We start from the raw sequence: 20,357 nt of genomic DNA, 5'->3' as shown, positions 1-20,357 counted from the left end.
GAGGTGAAAAGGTGGGTACAAATAGTATGGAAGAGTTGTTACTAAATAAATTAATAAGTAATAAAATAACAAGGCTACCGACCCGGGTTTCTAGCAATTATAATACTGGCCGCCATTTTGTATTTTGAGCTAGGCGCGACACGCATAATAATGTCGCGGTCTAGACGAATTAAAGCACACTTCATTGCTCAAATTGTCCGCTTGACAGCTTCCAATTTGGTTTAATAATGAGACAATTAATGACTGAAGCTGGTTGAAATAAAATATTTCCGGTTGATAAAAAAAGTTGCCAAACTTTATTCACAATTTCACATATAGCTGGTCAAGCAAATCCCGTCAGTAAAAAAAGGCGCGAAATTTAAATTTTCTATGAGACGACATCCATTTGCGCCTAAATTTTTCAAATTTGGCGCTTTTTCTACTGACAAGGTCTGCATGACCAAGTATATTTACAGTTTGTTTTATAGGTTCTATGATAAACTATCGTTACTCAGTTTCCGTATGGAACAGCGACATCTTGTAGGGAATTTGTACAACAAACTAAGTAAATAATACTTCATATCGGCTCGAACACCGGTCAGCATGGAAACTATAAGTCAAATTTCTATATGTAGAGTCGGACTAACCCTCATTAATAATCATTATTATGTCTTATTTCTATGGAAATACATACTTACTTAATATTACTTCTCGTTATGACTTCTTACTTTGCTTGCATTGATTTTTCTTAGTCAAAATGGATGGAAAGTCAATGCCTAAAGGATTTACACCTTCCCGTCCGCTGAAACAGCACCCATATGAAATTATTAAAAAAAAAACGAATTTGTCCATAATTAAGAACTTCCCGTAAGTACTTTGCCTAAGTACTATTTCATTACAATAAGGTTAACATTTCCGATCATATTTGAGAAAATTACATACCTATACGAGGCTCAAAAGGCACAAAACTTGCGCGGTGACTAGAATACTGACTGGACACTGTAAGTTGAACAAGCACATGTTTCAAATACTCTACCCTAAATAAAAATACTCTGCCCTGGAACCAATGTACGACTTTGTCCCAGTTGCAGTCGAGACTGCGGGACCTGTGGAGGCTAGGGAGTTTGTGAGGGATTTGGGTCGGCGGCTGAGGGACAGGGGGTGCGACCCTCGGTCCGGATCGTACCTGGTCCAACAGATCTCATTGGCCATTCAGCGCGATAACGCTGCCAGCGTAATGGGGACATTTGAGCCAGGTACGATTCGTGACGGTTATATTGTTTAACTTAGATTTTAGAATGACGAAGCCTGTTGCGGATATCATCCTTGTTGTGTTTGGGACGAAGCATGTTGCTGATTTGCATTTGTGGCCACCGGACGAAGCCTGCGTTGTGGATTTCTTACATATATAACTAGAGTTTTTTCTTGAATAAACTAGTATTTAGTATTAGTACGATGACATCTACTTACAAGTTAAAAAAAAACATGTTTCAAATTGGCAAGAAACAAGATGCGACATGCAGGTTCTGCCAGGAGTCAGAGGAGACTGCAATGCACATTCTCTGTTCCTGTGGACCACTAATGTCAAAAAGAAGTACCTACTTAGGGCGGCACGTATTGCAACCCTATGAGGTACAGAACGTTACGGCCCAAAGCATCTGTAATTTTCTGGATGCAACGGGCATTAGTAATGAACTTTAAAGGGCCGTCACAATAGATCAATACTTGGTCGACGTGACACTCAAAGGCCCGATACCACCCCAATAATAATAATACCTATACGAGTATCCTGTTTAAAATCCAACGTCCTTTTGGCATATAATATTTAACAGGTACCAAATATAAGAAATCTATGACATGAACAGGAAAATATATTTCGTTATTTATGTTTCATTTGTACCTTGTTTAAACCGTGATTTGTATTAATGTTTAGTTTCTATAGCTTATACAGGGTGGCGCATTCAGATCGGTCAGTATGGGAAAATCTGAAACTATAAGACATACGACGATCTCTTCTTAGGAACCATGTCATCGCTTTTAGTAACAAGAAAAACTGCATTCATACATTTAAAAAAAATGTGTACTCAGCTCGGGAATCGAACCCGGACGTTTTGAAAAAAAAAATCTAAAATTATTTCTATTTAGATATCGATTGTGTAGGTCTTAAGCAGTAAATGTTACTATGAAACATGATGTCTGAAATGAATAAAATGCATTGTTTTCATATCCTTTAATTTATTTTAGTATGTTTTCGAAATGGCCACCATTTTTTTCAATACATTTTACATAAAAAAAATTTAAATGTATGAATGCAGTTTTTCTTGTTACTAAAATCGATGACATGGTTCCTAAGAAGAGATCGTCGTATGTCTTATAGTTTCAGATTTTCCCATACTGACCGATCTAAATGCGCCACCCTGTATACAGTTCCATTACTTATCAAAATATTTTGTTTTTGAGATTCTGCTTAGGAGTATTGTGCTTCAAATGTGAAGGGGGTTCTTGAAACTGAGTAAATTATCATTATCATCATATTTAACCTTTTCTACAGTTAAACCATAAATCACAGTTCATTCGCGGCAAACAGCGTTCTCAATATTTAGCTTTCCATTCGCAAAAAGTGGTCGAAACCAACGACCTTACGTGGCTCGAAAAGCGAGCAGAGAAAGTTAAACTTGCTGGGCCAATGCCGTAGCCCTTGCTCGGTGCCATGGCTTTACAACACTCGTAACTTGAAAGTTATAAAACAGAACGTGACAATGTTTGTGTGACTATTGAATGTATGAAACGATAAGTATTTACATGTGTATTTGTATCACAGAACAAGTAGAATGGCGATGCGAGCAGGGTACGTGTCGCCGCGGGGTTTTGAGCAAACGATCGCATGCTACTCGCCCGCGCTGACCGAAAATGAAGTAAACATGCCTTTTTGCGCCACAATAACGTTCAGATTAAGAAGCCAGACGTCAAATCTGTTTAAAGGAGGTGTATCCATTCACCACGCACACAAGTTTTTACTACCGTTGCGCGAGTGTTCGTAAATGTGGAGAGGAACGAGCGGCGACACCGGTTCCGATACTAACTGTGCGCGATAGCCATTCTAACCTCTTTAATATGTTCTGTGATTTGTATTGTACTTATGGATGACTCACATTTAACCGGGCCGTGACCGGGCCGTGTCCGATCCGGAGCTTCCGGCGCTTACTTTTCCATGACAGATGACAGGTGATCACGTGATGCTTTCCATTGAAAACAGCTCCGGAAGCTCCGGCCCGGACACGGCCCGGTCTAACGTGAGTCATCCTTTATGTATGGACGTTCAACGTTAAATCTTAATTAAAACCATATAGCCCTGCAAAAGCATTAAACAGAAACGCTTACACAACTCGTACAAAAAAGGTAGTGCAAACCTATCGAGAAAGTGGTAAGTAAACAGCCGAAGGCGACGAACGTGGTTGCTGTGTTCCTATCGCTTACCAAGCGTTTGAATCAATACACCTTAGCAAAACGCTCGAAAATGTTTGACATTAGTTATACGTTTAAACGCAGCGTGGGAAGGCCCCAAACTAGATGGACCGACGATGGTTAAAGTCGCGGGAAACCGTTGGTTGAGGGCAGCGAATGACAGATCGTTATGGAGATCCTTGGGGGAGGCCTTTGTCCAGCAGTGGGCGTCTTTCGGCGGAGATGATGATGATGATGATACGTAGAGAGCGTAGTAGAGCCGTAAAAGTGTATCATCTAAGATATTATTGCTCAGGACGGTGCAACCCCGTAGATATCCGTACAAGCGTACTTTACAAATGCTATCTGATACCAAGGTTCGGCTTGTATACTGAGTTTGTACGTGGTTTGTACCAATGTAACTAAAGCAACAGCCATCTAGCTCAGGGTCTAAAAACGTGACCCGAGGACTGTACGTCAACATCCAGTGAGCCATATCCTTGCCCTTAGCCATCCATATTGGTTACCACTTCGTGCGTAGGATTAGGGAATACTCCCGGTACTGAGTTTGTATGGCGAGAACCAGTAATACCGGAAGCACTCCCTATGTAGCATGCTTCGAGTTGGGCGGGACATGTGGCGGATGGAACACAATGTTGACGGATTGGTGGCCGTTTTCATATGAAAGAAGCGCCTGATGGCGTCCGTTAGCTCGTTGGGTGGAAGACATACAAAAGATCGCAGGACACTTCTGGATGCAACTAGGACCAGGATAGGTGGCGTAAATAGACAAAGAGAGACCTATGCTCAGCAGTGGAGGCTAAATTGCTCGGAGACTCCCCAGCTACTTCACTAATTATGCATGTAAGATCGTACATGTACTTGTTACTGACGCAAACAGTGGCGTAGCTAGGCGTGGGCGAAGTGGGCCGTCGCCCACGGCCTCGCGCCCCAAGAGGGGCCTCGCGCGAGGCCCCATCGGGCACAGTGCAAGAAATGGGCCTCGCAGATGCTATTTGCCCGCGGCTAGATTACTTCACGCTACGCCACTGGACGCAAACGCTCGCCTTCGCCCGGATAGAAGCGGAATAACAGTGGTAACCCACCGACCACTTTCCAATCGAAGGCCTATGGTAAATATTTATAGTGCGTAGGTGAGACAATGCTGAGTTTGGGCGATCAAACGCGAAGGAAACGTGCTAAAACTGTGCTCGATGTAAAGTGACTTCCGATTAAGTAACTGCGCATATATTATCTTCGTGGTAGCACAGATAGAATGTTATAACGTAGTTAAGTAGGTTTCATCGCCTAAATAAGAGACAACGATTCTTTCAAATAAACGCGTGAATAATATGAAACCAGTTTTTGAGAATTATGGTCTTATCGAAATAAAAACAGTCTCATTCAAAATTGAGAAGTTAATACTCGTAAATTAGGTTACGTACTTAACACAAAAGGTCACAAACTTCATCCAACGATCATACAATTTTTTGATTGATATAACCATAAGGAGGACTCATTATTCATTTATTAAAGCGTGCTAACGTAGTACTTATAGCTAAAATATACAGAGTAAATATGCCAATTCAAAGAACATGAAACCTGCCTAAATCCTAAATAACAAACTGGACATCATTTTGTGCGGCATACGTCCCCGGCATCAGTACCCAGTACTCACACAAAGTAGCTATCAAAATAGTGTATTTTGTCTGTCATTGGCCAATATAGGCTATAACATTTTACATATACGTTTATCACTATTATATAACATAAGTATGTAGCTAACAGCGGTGTTATATCATCGTCAGCATCCTTTTTGGGTGATGCGTGGGTATAGCCAGCATGACATTCATTGGATTTACGAATGTTATGACCTACAAATGTTAATGTTACAATTTGTAACCTACTTTATACATGTGTTTGTAGGTAATAAAGTTGTTTTTATTTTGTACAAATTATTGTGTCGATTACGTGTGTTGTTGTTGTTAATAGTGTAGATCAAATTGGCTACACTGTAAACATACTCTTCAAACTGCTGCTTTCATCAAAGATAGCTAAGAACCACCGCAATGAAACTAGCTTTCACGTAAAAAAACCGCATCGAAATCGATCCATCTGTTTGAGAGCTACGATGCCACAGACAGGCATTGGCGTCAAACATACGATACTAAGAGTCTTCATGTAAACCTCAACTGCGCATTTGATCTGTTCATTCCTATGTTACTTTGTAATTCTAATTGAATCGATGAGTGGAAGGTAGGGTATGCAATCTGGATTAAACTAGTATGGATTCATCCGGAGTCCGGACATGGATCTAGGTTCGACAGATCTCCCGTATAATTTAGATCCAGGATGATCCAGGATCCTTAACCTTAACTTACCTTAATAGCGATGGCGGAGCGTGCATTTCAAGATTGTTACAGCTTTGGTGATCCAGTATTTTCTACTTGTATTCAATGATCTGGTTCTCTGGTCGTTAGGCTTGAATAGGACCTAGATTAGGCTGAATTTTAGATTAGATAGTTGGCTAGATTTAGTTGCAACTGGTACAGATAGCCTTGGTATAAGTGGTTAATGCCGTACGCTCCGAATATGCTAAACTAGGTACACAAAATAAACAAGTTGTGATAAAGTACTTAAGGTAAACGTACTAGTGCTCGACATGCGAATGCCCAATAGATGACACCCTGCTGTCACCTCTATTGACAATGACTTAAGTTTCAAGATGACATGTACTGGCGCGTCGATCACGTACCTTAAATATTATGATTAACCTTTCATGTGTGTGGTAGTCGAAAATCGTGGGTTCAAACCTCGGTTGTTCTATATAGAGCAGAAGAAAAACGTCCTAGAAAAGAAAATTACTAATAATTCGGTCAGGATTATTATTTACTATCAAACTTGTGTAAAGTGCAGCTTCCTCAAAAACAGTTAACCAATGTAAGCGAATTTCATTGCAATGTCGGACGCATTGCATTGTATGTCGGTTGCAAAACTTAAAAGAAGTCAAGGCAGTCATTTAAGTAGTAAGGTAAACGTACTGGTGCTCGACGCGGTCCCAGTACATGTCAACTTGAAACTTAAGTCATTGTCAATAGAGGTGACAGCAGGGTATCATCTATTGGGCATTAGCATGTCGAGCACTAGTACGTGTACCTTAAGTACCTACTTGTAGTATTTGTAGGTGTAGAGTTTCCCTGCGAGATTGAATTGGAAATTAGATCCTTAGGAGAAAATATTTATAAATTGTATTTTGTAATTTTTGGTTATTTTTAATGCTTGTAAAAATTTTACTTCCAAAAGTGCCCCTGCGGCCTATTTGCTGAATAAATCGCATCCAGTGTGATAACCGCCGTAAACAACGTTTGAAATGCTGAAAACGAGAGGTTGAGCCAGCAGAGATGTCTTTCAGCTGATATGTTGAAGAATAATAAGATGATTTTTCACTCACATCTACCTATACGGTGATTATTAGATTAGGTGACTAATTTTTTTTCTGTCACTATAAAAATAAAATAAAATATATGTATATTAAAATAAAATAACTACATATTAGGTAGTCACCACACGGGATTGTTACGCCTTTTAGGGTCCTAGCTAAATTGGTTATTCCATACTTACGCTATGGAATGTCCAATTTAGCTAGAATCCTAAATGGCCTAACAATCACGGAGCGTGACTGTACCTATAAAATAAAATGACGCATTAATTATGATATTAGAGCTGCTATAAATAGGTAGGTATGTAAGTAGGTAAATCAAAATAAATTATTAGTGGAAACAGGATACTCATTATTTCGTTATCACACATTAATTATTTATTAGTACATACCTAGGTATAAGGATAATGTGTATCAGTAGGTATTATACTTAAATCAAGACAATTACCTCAAATAACTATTTTAATTCAGAGTACAAAATAATACCTAAATGGTTCAATTACTTAAATGTCTTAATTGTAGGTAAATCTAAAATATAAAATTAACAAACAAATTTTAACAATCACACAACCTACACATCACTATAAATTACTTAGCGCCTCTTGCACCATCCCACTAACCAGGGGTTAATCGGTTAAGCCTGGAGTTATCATGGTCACCAGTATAATTTGACGGGTTTTAACCGCTTAACCTCGGGTTAATGGGAGAGTGCTAGTGGGCATTACAATAAAACTACAGTCCGCACCAAAGCTCCGAGCATTTTCGAGCAAAGAAAAAGCTACAAACTGGTAGCGCGGGGAAGGGGGCAAAACAATCCCCTACAATTCCTCAGAGTTCGTGTGCACACCGTATATATACTACAGAAATAAAATAAAATACAATCAATGCCCAGTTTTTGTGACGCCAAGGGATCAACAAGTGGTTTCATTTGTGTACAATTCGACCTTGTGAACTATGGTAATACGATTTCTGCTCCATAGTTCACGGGTACTCGCTTATGCTTGTTAACACAAATGTTAACACATTTAGTCATAGATTTTAACCACGACATCAAGCTGAATTTGGAATGACTAAACCAAAACCGACTAATTGCTACATAATTATGTTTGCATTGATAAGGATAACGAATTAGCATTTAAATTATTTGTCCGTCAGCCATATTGCATATCGACTTATTAGTCATAACTCCGACTGTATGTATACCTATACATGTACCTATACGTTTCAAAACTCGAGCATTAAGTATGTTACGCTTTGATTAAAATGAAAATTGAAAATCCACTTCAATCTTTAATTCACGGTAATTTAGAGTAAATCGTCGAATAAACTTAATAATAGTAGTTTAATAAGTTACGTAGCTATAAAATAAGTGAATATAAATCTAACTAACATATTCTGATTTTAAGAGCTTTTTGTATAACATACTTTAAACTTCGAAAAGTATTTGTAATGCACACATTTTTAATTCATAATCTGTCAAAATATCATCATTGTTTCGTAGCTACTACAAAGTTTAAAATCCACAAACTACAACCCATCGAAATTGACAATTAAACAAATAGTTTTAGCAGCGTAATGGTCTTAAGCGTTCAATAATGCAAATGAGGAAAATCTCCAGGACATTGGTTTTCAAAGAAAAATGACGGACGTCTGACGTGCATGAGGTGATATGCATGTTGATGTTTTACGAAATGCCAGACGCGGAATGACGCATCTTCAACAACTGGGTTATTTTCAGTCACGGCTTGAACTTGAAAACTCTTACATGACCCATTACTTACTGAAATATGTTTAATATTCTTGGACGCAAATAATCTACCTACTTATTTCATACAAATGTTTATCCCCTAGCCGCTCAAAGATTAATAATTGCCAAGACAAATGCAATTTTGATTTGTCAAAATAAAGATTCAAATTAGAATGGAACGGGAGACCTTTTATAGGCTATTGTATGCCTAAGATGGCCGGCTCTTTATCATTTGTCACCATGGCTGTCACGTTCTAACAAATATGCACCTAAGTGCGAAAGTGACACATGGCATGACAGGTGATAAAAATGCGAGCATGATATACTTGGTCAACCAGATCTTGACAGTAGAAAAAGGCGGCAAATTTGAAAAATGTAGGCGCGAAGGGATATCGTCCCATAGAAAATTTGAATTTCGCGCCTTTTTTTACTGACAAGATTTGGTTGATCGGCTATAGCTGGTCTGGGCGGCTAAAGGATAAAAATAGAATAAATATAAACACACATCTAAATTGTCTTTCTCGGTTAATTAGTTTTTGTCATACTTACAAACACGCTTCGAAAATACTTATTATTAAAGTATACAAGAGTAAATTACTTCTAATGACATAATAATGGTATTCGATTTTGTGACATCAGTCAAGGCCCGAAATAACAATATAGCTTAGCAAAAACACAACATTTAACCTGCGTTATGAATAAATAACTGAGTATGGCGACAAATGCATTTTTCATGTAGAAAAGTAATAAATAATACTATTATAATAAAGGTATCATTAGAAATATTACTGTTGATGACCGTTTACCAAAATATAGACAAATATAAACGTCCCAATACTCGACATGCCAATGCCCAATCGGAGTAGCCATTAACAGGCTTTCCCCTCTGTCGAAAATAGGCGGCCAACGGTCATACACATTGTATGGACTGACGTTTATCTGACATGGCTATTTTTACGTTACGCATACATTTGACGTTCCCCTCCCCCGCAAATATCGGCAGACTGTTTTGTACAGAAAATTACAGACATGGCGTCTCCGTTTGATTATATCCTCCAAGCCAATAGATGACATTCTACTGTCATTGTCACTGACACTAATTAAGTGTAAGTGTATAGGACATGAACTACAGCTTGCAGCAGAATTTGGACGGACACATTATAATTGGAATTCATACATAAAAGGTGTACAGTGTACCTACTGGGACCTGGGACAGAGACGAGCAATCGGACGTCTATAGTTCGTTTTTTTTAGCATTAGAAAGAACTTGAAAGAAGGTAAGCGATTTTGACATGTCTTTTAATTGAAAAACAGGTAAAAACAGGTAGACAGGTACCTAAGCAAGCAGTGGCGGAGGAGTGACTTAGTATTTATACTTAATTGATTATTATACGCAGAGATACATGTAGGTTAGGGTGTTTCATTTTTCCGAATTTTCGATTTTCATCTGACTTTGCTCGAATTCTGGTTCTTCCTGATTAAAAAATATTATATACCAAAAAAAATTAAAATCGGTCAATAATCAATATTTAGAGGTTGCACAACATCAACAAAGTTTTCTCAAATAACGAACGACTCTACATCAGACCAGCTATCACGGTCACATTTTTATCACCTGTCATGCCATGCGTCACTTTCGTACTTACATATTTGTTAGAACGTGACAGCCATGGTGACAAATGATAAAGAACCGGCCATCTTAGCCCTACAGAGGGTAGAAAATGGTTTAAGCGGCTACCATCAAAGCGGTGAGTAGTGTGATACTGAACCTTCTACATATAAATCAATTTTAAAATTAGTAGTTAACATGGATTTTGGTTACTCGATAAATGTTCTAATTAAGAATTTTCAGTTTTTCCACCTGTTTCCAAAGGAAAAGTGGTTTTATCGTGTTTTAGACGCAAAAATCAGTTTTTTCATTACATTTTAGTATCAGTTCATTATATTTTGTTATTAAAAAAAATTGTTAATTTTCACGCAATGTATGGGGTTCTCCCTCCACATTTTCAATTTGTGCAACCTTTAAACGTTAATCGATTATTATGAAAATTGAAATAGATCGTTTTTAGAGTTCCGGGAGACTCGATTGGTGAGCAAAGTCAGGAAAATATCACAACTTTTTTCAAACAAAACTCCATACAAAAGTGAAACACCCTAATGTAGGTATATTTTAAGTCCTGTCATATTTGTAAAAGGTTAGAGTATTTAGAACTGTGCCTATTTACTAAACCAAGATTTTGATTAGGGTTAGACGTGCAATGAAAACTAAAAACTTTGAAAAAAATATTTAGGTTGTTGCGATCAGTCATGTTTTATAGCTATTCTGAGGGCTCTTAAAATTTTGGCAGGATGGGAGAACATCATTTCAGCAGAAATAAATAACACTTTACAAGAATTACTTATAATGTAGCCTGATTAGCGTCAACGGAGTACATACTTATTTTTAAACTCAATTATCACCAATATTGGGTTACCATTAGTTACCACTAATCGTATGTTAGTGTAACAAAGTATACTTTTTCTGCTAATCGCATTATTTCCCTGTTTGCTTGGATCTGTTTTAACACCATGAAAATCAAAATACTTTATATAGGTAGGTACTGTAATTTTTCCTAATTGTAGTGTTTTCCGGGCTGCATCCGGAAAGAGGATAAACACTTTGTCCATGTTTGACATCACATTTGGTGTCGTTGTCGTGGCGTCAAACAAAAGTAAGTCTCATACAACAATGAGACTGAGTCAATTTACCTTAATATTTTCAAGGATTCCGAATAAGGATCTAAGGTAATTCACTCATCATCTGTCCTAATATTTTTAAGACAAGGCGCGAGCCAGCGTCTCGTCCTGAATCAAAAAGGTCCATGAGGTCCATGATGATGGCAGATGAGGTCAGATGGCAGTCGCTTTCGTAAAAACTAGTGCCTACGCCAATTCTTGGGATTATTTGCCAAGCGGACCCCAGGTTCCCATGAGCCGTAGCAAAATGCCGGGATAACGCAAGGAAGATGATGATGATGAGGTCCGTGATGACTGTGATGAGACTCCAGGCGGCCTAGCCAAGGTCACAATCGCTGTCGTTTCGCCATCGAATCGCTTTGTGTCTCCCTAATCTCCCTATCACTCTTCCCTATTAGTGTGAGAGTTGCATTTCGATCTCTACGGAGCGTAAGCGATTGGCATGTTGGCTAGGCGGCCAGAACTCTCGTTTATTTTAAACAGTAGTCTAATACTTTGGCAAGGTATGTGCTGGAGCGCTAGGCGACAGCAAAGAGTCGTCCGGAGCAGCAGAGAGGGCAGCCTCGCGTAGGGACGAAGAGTTTCTGATGGAGGCGCGCCGGCGCAACCGGATGGCGTGCGCGAGGAAGAACGTGCAGAATATGCCGGAGGTCTGTGGAAGAAAGGTGTTGTTAATTTTATGCTCTATGTAGGTAGCAACCTGCCCCTAACTTCTTGCCTTATGCGGTCAAGATGTGAGCACCTAAATTATATATAACTAGCGACCCGCCCCGGCTTCGCACGGGTTAACAAATTATACATAAACCTTCCTCTTGAACCACTCCATCTATTAAAAAAAAACTGCATCAAAATCCGTTGCGTAGTTTTAAAGATCTAAGCACACATAGGGACAGACAGACAGCGGGAAGCGACTTTGGTTTACACTATGTAGTGAAGCTAGGCAGAATATGTATTTAGTCAATAGGAGTGAATATTATTTAGCAGATAAAATCATCAAGTAACACAGAGTGGGTGGTTAGCTTGACCTACATAACTAGAGCTATAAATTAAAAACTGTAGTTTATGTTATAATACATCAACAATGTTAAGGTTCACATAGTAAGCACGATGTTGTTGAAATTTTATTCTTAATGTTCCAAACATACAAAGAAATTCTTATATTTTTATCAGCCAGAAACTTATCAGCCTCCAAACAAATAGCAAAGATTCACGTCTCCAACTAGTCCAACTACGTCATACCCGACAAAGACCACTTGTTTTTAAAATTGGAACAATGCGTCTCTGAACGGTCGGCAATGTCGGCATTTCAATTGCTTTCTTCACCAACCTCTTATCTATCTCAACTTCAACATGCAAAAGTAATCTAGTTGCTTTGAAAATAAAGTTCAGATTTCAATTAAGGGGGCTGTTCAGTTAGGAATTTCAACGATTATTTGTTGACAATCTCGTAATTTGTAACTGGCTGGACCCGCGTAAGTCATGAAACAAAGAGGACTGTAACGCGAAACCTGCGGCTAGCCACTAAGCCGAAACATTCGTTCTTGTTTTGAAATATGCTGCCGTGATTTACTCGTGTTTCACACTGTGAAAATATTTAACTGAAATAAAAATAATATTTGTTAACTTTAAAATTTAAACATTGTCGTATTTTCGTTCGTGTAATGCGTGAGTTAGCTTAAAATAAATCTCTCGTTAGGTAGGTACACTCTTCCTTCGGAATTTCAAATTTAACAAGTGATGTAACCAACCAAACTCAAAGATAATGTGAATTAATGTGATTGATGATGTATGATGTACTTATGGATTTGCCCATATTAGGGCCAATAGGCCCGGGCCTAGAGCATAAGACAGCAGTTTTTATGATGGGCGCTGAGAAAGAGGCGGCTAGTAATTACACCAGTGCTGGGGCCTAGGGCGGCCATAAATGCAAATCCGCCAATGTGACGAATAGGGATAGCAGCGGATTATTTAGGCCAGAAAACCCTAACGTTTGCATGGATGCCCAGGTAAAGCATCTAGGACATCTAGGCAGGCATTACCAAGGTAGTCATAGATTGTTATTGTTTACATACACGTGACGACCTTACATTGTTGCATACTTTGCATACGTAGCATATTAATGAACGGCCATCACACCAATACCACTGTATGACTTCGGGCTTCATACCAACTACACGTCATCAGGAATCAATGTTATACTGGTTTATAAAAGCAATGGGAATAATATATTATTAGTCCTCTAGAGATTACCTTACGGCTTATCAAGGCCATAGACGCAATAAATGTATTGTTGTCTTTGATTGGATATCATTGTCATGGTTTAAATAATTATTGGGTACTTATGGTATGAACAATGCCACTGTTACCTTCGAAGTATTAAACGATATTTGGAAAAGTACTGAAGTTGTCGTGTATTGACGAATTAAGTTTCTATTCCAACCATCCTACTTAACACATTCACTGCCAAGAACACGTATGTGACGCTTGGCACTGAAAGGGTTAAGCTTACCCCACACTAGCGTCTTTTGAGCGTCGGCGTCTAGTCAGCGCTATGGTTGTTGCTCGAAGCAACGTTGGCGCAACTGCGCAGCGACGCCACTTTCCGAGCGCTGACTATAGATTGTTTTTTTTTTGCATTAGAAATAAGCTAAACAATCTTGATGTGTATTTTAATTGAAAAACACATTTTAAAAATAAGTTACGGCAAATATGTAACAATTATGAATCTAATACGATCATTTATATTCTTCTGCTTTCATAAGTAATAGTTTTTGATTTTTAAAAAGCGTTTTTCAATTAAAAGACATGTCAAGATCGCTTACCTTCTTGCAAGTTCTTTCTAATGCTAAAAAAACGAACTATAGACGCCGACGCTCAAAAGACTAGTGTGGGGTGGCCGTTATGTAAATTGGCTAAATATCCAAGCGAAAAAAATAAGACAAACAGGAAGACGGCAATTTATATAAGTTCAAAAGACTTCATATCTATACACACTCGAAAATGTGTCAACATTGTTTCACAATGCTTAAAAATATTTCTACACTCATGCGTATTTTGATAACATCACATCACATCCAAACGAAGACTCATTCTCAGAACGGAACTGTTTATTATACATAACCTCTCATATCGCAAATTCGGTTGAATTACATCACCTTGCCACTAGCCATACGAGTCGACTTGCGAAGGCACTTGCCATAAACGTAGACTACTCGTATGACGTGATGCGTCAACCATATTCTACAAGGTGCAATTGTGACGTCACGTTGTGTTAATAATGTTAATAAAAATGTTAGTCAGGAATTTACACTGAGGCGTCGCAAGGTTAATCGTTGGCAATAGGTAGGTAATTGTTATGAGCCAAAATAAACAGAATTAGGAATCGTTAGGTTTTTACACTGACTCATCTCACTCTTCCTCAAGCCACCCAGAGACCTATAAAAAGGCCTCCAATTCAATTGTAATTTGAATCTTTATTATGACAAATCAAAATTTCATATTACCTAGATTTTGTTTGTGGGCTGGACTAGAGGATAAACATAAGAATAGTTAAAGGGGCTAATTTGCAAAGGAAATAGGCCAGGCCGGTTGGTCCAGAGTAGTCTGTGTTCTAAAGCAGAGAATAAGCAATAGTATTAGGGGCTTTTCATAAATTACGTCATCTATTTTTGACGAAATTTGAAATGACATAATTTATGAATAAGTTTCCATCCGTCATATCCTACAACTGCCATCCAGGTTGCGCGTGGTCCACGGTCCCCGAGATGCAACAGTCATATCCAGGACTTTTTTGGTCATGTGTTGATGGTCGTCTCATCACATGGCCATACTTACCACCTCAGTCGGTTATTGCACATGCCCAAGCTCTTGCTCTCGTAAAATTATTATGTTCTGCTCCGGAATGTCCTTTTGAATTCACCTTTGTATCATAAGACGTAGACGCCTTACGTGCGTCCGTCAGTCCGGACACTGACACGATGTTTATTTCTGTTGACATTTGGTGTCGGCATCACAGTTATTTTAGTTCAAAGGCAATTAGTCCGGCAGATGCGTAGGTGCATCTTTTGTATGCTTGTGCAACATGGACTGTAATTGTTCGAATTGTTTAATCCTTCCAATAAGAAACTATAAAAAATTGAAGATAAACAAAAATAAAACCAAAATAAAATAACTTAATATAATATCTTTTTTAAAAAAAGGGAACCGCCTTCAAAAAACCAACCCACTGAAAAGTACAAAATAATTTTTATATGGCACCCCTTTTCGTGTCCAGTCCCTATCCCGTCGTAAAGCAAATTTTTGCCAAAAAGTAATTAATACCTAATAATAAGAAAATTAATAATCATCCGGGTAATTAATTAGTTTTTGAAGTCGGTGCCAAACCAAAATTTTTGAGAACCGATATTTTAGACAACAAAGAACGCTGCACTTACTTGCATTATAAAGACATACTTAGTTTACTCATTAATTTAGTTCTTGTAGGTACTACGTACTCGTATTTTTTTTTTGATTGGTAGTAAATACTGTTTTTGTTGGTTTGGCACCGCCTTCAAAAACTAAGTAATTACCCGAATGGTTATTAATTTTCTTATTATTAGGTATTAATTACTTTTTGGCAAAAATTTGCTTTACGACGGGATAGGGACTGGACACGAAAAGGGGTGCCATATAAAAATTATTTTGTACTTTTCAGTGGGTTGGTTTTTTGAAGGCGGTTCCCTTTTTTTAAAAAAGATATTATATTAAGTTATTTTATTTTGGTTTTATTTTTGTTTATCTTCAATTTTTTAATTATTTTTTATTTATTTTATTTTATTTTATACTTTTTAGTGATAGGTAGGTACTTCATTTATTTTAGGTTTTAGGCTAAAATACTAGTTTGTTAGGCTCTCCATTTAGTTTTGGGCTAGTAACTACCTACCAATGTTGGTGATGGCCTAACTCGATGATAATCGCGACACAATATAATATGACGTTTTGGTGCTAAACGATTTGTAAGTATATTGGTCCCACTCCCACTCCCATTCCCGGTCCCAGTCCGAGTCCGACTCCCACTCCCACTATTTTATCTAAATCGGATTCAGCAACATAAATTATAGCATGGCCACCTACCGGGTCCAATTGGTTTTTCAAACCATCCATGTACCTACTGTACACTAAAACCTTCTCCAGAATGTAACAAACACTTTTCTGAAAACCGAATCAAAATCGGTTCAGCCAAACGCGAGATAATCACGAACAAACATACACACATACATACGGGTCAAACTGAGAACGTCCTTTTTTTAAAGGCAGTTAGAAAAAAGTTCATCGACCCACCTAGTGGAACTCTGCAACATAGGCACACGACGACAAGTCGGTTAACCAAAACAAAGTGTGCCGATGTTGCACCAAACCTGAGTTCCACTAGGTACAGCAAGGGTTCAGCATCAGCTCTATCTTGGGTACTGCTCTCCCAAGTGCTCATCAAGATGTGACGGATGACCAAAATAGCGTTGGCCTATGTTGCACCAAACCTGAGTTCCACTAGGTACAGCAAGAGTTCAGCATCAGCTCTATCTTGGGTACTGCTCTCCCAAGTGCTCATCAAGATGTGACGGATGACGAAAATAGCGTTGGCCTATGTTGCACCAAACCTTAGTTCCACTAGGTACAGCAAGGGTTCAGCATCAGCTCTATCTTGGGTACTGCTCTCCCAAGTGCTCATCAAGATGTGACGGATGACCAAAATAGCGTTGGCCTACGTTGCACCAAACCTGAGTTCCACTAGGTACAGCAAGGGTTCAGCATCAGCTCTATCTTGGGTACTGCTCTCCCAAGTGCTGATCATGATGTGATGGATGACCAAAATAGCGTGGGCCTATGTTGCACCAAACCTGAGTTCCACTAGGTACATCCAGGGTTCAGCATCAGCTCTATCTTGGTTACTGCTCTCCCAAGTGCTCATCAAGGCGTGTCGGATGACCAAAACAGCGTGAGCCTATGTTGCACCAAACCTGAGTTCCACTAGGTACAGCCAGGGTTCAGCATCAGCTCAGATCTATGTATACTAAAACCTTCTCCAGAATGTAAGAAACAGTTTTCTGAAAACCGCATCAAAATCGGTTCAGCCAAACGCGAGATAATCGCGAACAAATATACATACATACTTACATACATACATACATACATACATACGGGTCAAACTGAGAACCTCCTTTTTTTTTGAAGGCGGTTAAAAAGCAACAACAACTCAAGAGCACACAAGGAAAGAACTGAATTATCTGCAGTTCATACAGTACCTTACTGCTTTAATATAGGGCCCATTATAGCTTAATCAAGCTCCTGATTATGTTGGTAGTGCTGTAGATTGAATCCTAAGCTCCCATTGTTCCTACAGCTGAGTCATTCAGTTTACGAATCGTGCCATTAAAACAAGAACGGCTCAAGTACAATGACGATTTGCAGAAATATAAACTTTAGAACTGGTGGAATAAGATTGAAATTATATTGACCGGATTGTGAAATGGTGGCTTTTCATTTTCGGGCTAAGAAATGACTTCCTCGTACGGTGGCAAATGGCAACGCGAGTTTAATAAGATTTAAGGTCTTTGCTTACCTACGTGCTTGCGTATACGTACGTACTGTATAATGGCAAATTACACTAGTAGTTCGCCCCGAACTGAGAACTCGCGGTTAACCAAAAATTATATAGCTATTGACTTTGTTGAACCTACTTAGGTACTAGACGTGTGCGCCGATTAAAAAATGATCGGCGGCGGCGTTTGCCAAAAAATCGGCGGCGGCGGCGTGAAATCGGCGTGACCTTGACTTTCAGGTTTCTTAAGAAAAATTATTAATTTGTTGTTTTTCTTGAAAATTTGATCAATCCAGGTTGCTGGTCAGTGAACTACGTATAGTTTTGAATAGGCCACTGCCTATTAAAATAAAATCTGCCTAGTAAAATAGGGTTTGTAAATGAATATAGGATAGGTATAATAACTTGATTTCCCTAGTAACTGGGCTGCAATAAGGGGTTACCTGGTCCCATTGACCTTCGATCGGTAACCCTCCATTTTTTCATGATTTCCATGGTTTTTCGTATTATTTAAAAATGACGTACTTTAACAAAACAAAAATGCCCTTGAAATTTGGATTTGGCATAGTGACACATGACATAGTGGACTGCTATTTTCACTTTAATCGTTTTTTGTCGTACAAGCATCAGGCTCACTGAGACGTATCTTCTTTATCGTTTTTTCATTGCAGAGGATCGCGACTACATGTAATTTGTTTCCATTTCGTGCGGTCATAAGCCGTGTGACTTCACGGTGCAGACTGTCGCAAGCACGATTGCCATTCATTCGGGCTAAATTCATGTTTTTCTCCACATCTTGCGTTAGATAATATGTCCGAAGAATCTAAGGGCTTACCAGCTCACCCATTGCATGTTGTGAAGAGCTGAGTGGCGATATTGTGCTCTCTGAGAATGGAGGGGTTTGTTTTTCTAGCTGTCCTGGTATAAGCAGTAGTCTTCGTTAACACCACATCTAAAAAGCGCCAACCTTTGCCATTTCACACTTTTTGAGGCTCCATGTTTCGGTACCTTACTGGAATATTGAAAAGAGGGTAGCTCGTACCAAGCGCACATTAGTTGCACGTCGAATACCTCTGTTCTTTCAGATCTTATCGAGGTTAGCCATGCCAGTTCTGCGGTGTATTTCGGCGGTGCAACCACTGACACTAGTTATAAAGCCAAGATATACAAACTAGCTCACTTTTTCGTAATCGCCGAGTGCGTCGGTAATTACTACAAAACTGTTTGGTTAATTGAAAGCAACGAGTGATAAGAAAATGTTGCTTCATCCATTTACAGCTTGCAGATTTCCGCGGGGCAAGCATTTGCGCTGTTCGCCAGAGAGACAGTGAATCTACAGTGTTGTCACTTTGTCTCTCTCTTTCTATTTCTCGAAATTTTTGGCACACGACTTTTTTAGGAAACTCAGGGTCTTGAAAGTTTTCGCACATCAATGTTCTCAGATTTTTGCTGGACTCCACTACATGGGCACTGTGTTTTCGTTGTCTAGTTAATTGTAAGTCTTTTCATGAGACGAAGCATTCTGCCTTCGTATGTGAGGCAATGTGAATTTACAATTAACAAGATAAATACTACTTCATATTATCGTTTCCGCATCTTTCTTGACGGTGAATACTTAGGATTACTCAGTTACTTTATTAATTGGTGTGTCTAATAGTTTGTGCAACTGAGTATTCTGTTTCATTTAAATAATAATTGTTGTATATTTGTGAGCTGTAAAAAATATAATACATAAAAATCCACATTGTAATTCAAATACCATCTTGGAATAGCTAATTAACAACACTCAAGGTCACGCCGATTTCACGCCGATCATTTATCGGCGGCGGCGGCGTGGCAAAAAAACCCGGCGGCGGCGGCGCGCCGGCGCGGCGCACACGTCTATTAGGTACTCGTATAGTGCGACATAAAATAATAGAAAATAAATGAGGGCGCCACTTTCTACTATTGGGACAGCTCGGGTTCAAATTAAATACTCTCTTAGGGTTCCTTGATTTATTGGTTTTACATTTTCATTTCCGCTTCACACAATATCCATCCATGTAGTTTATAGCTAATTCACATGAGATAAATCATAAAACTCTTTAGATTATCACACCATGATCACCGCGTCGTCTACCTAGTTGTCCTCTGTCCTTTTTTTTTTTAATAACCTTTTTAGTTCTGACAGCTGTCACATTTTCCCGCGCATCGCGCTTTAGTTTTTTTTAAAAGGCCTCCCACTAATAAGGCGCGTTCACATTTACTTACAATTTGATATAAAGATAAAACCATAAAACTAAAATTAACTATGAACGCGATGTTGGAACCTAACAGCTTCGGCCATCCTCTTTAAGCGAGTCCCTTCGCTTAGATTGCTGTCACAACGCAAAACTATCTAGCTTTATATAATACTATTTTTAGAGATCAACGACGACACGTTCAACATAGGTATA

The 20,357-nt window shown here is 38.7% G+C and overlaps 2 protein-coding genes across 2 annotated transcripts in view; both read right to left on the bottom strand.

Annotated features, from left to right (window-relative positions):
- The window catches only part of LOC134649163 (uncharacterized), a 194,956-nt gene that overhangs the window by 136,789 nt on the left and 37,810 nt on the right, over nt 1-20,357 (bottom strand). The gene's annotated exons all lie outside the window — the stretch shown is intronic.
- Nucleotides 11,833-20,357, bottom strand: part of LOC134648996 (23 kDa integral membrane protein-like) — a 43,284-nt gene continuing 34,759 nt past the window's right edge. The window contains exon 5 of the mRNA XM_063503684.1: nt 11,833-11,997. Coding sequence (XP_063359754.1) covers nt 11,833-11,997 — 165 coding nt within the window. The remainder of the gene's footprint in view (nt 11,998-20,357) is intronic.

This window comes from Cydia amplana, chromosome 6, assembly GCF_948474715.1.
Source record: "Cydia amplana chromosome 6, ilCydAmpl1.1, whole genome shotgun sequence".
Taxonomy (NCBI): domain Eukaryota; kingdom Metazoa; phylum Arthropoda; class Insecta; order Lepidoptera; family Tortricidae; genus Cydia; species Cydia amplana.
The sequence above is the reverse complement of the archived record's forward strand: the minus strand, read 5'-3'. Positions and strand labels throughout refer to the sequence as shown.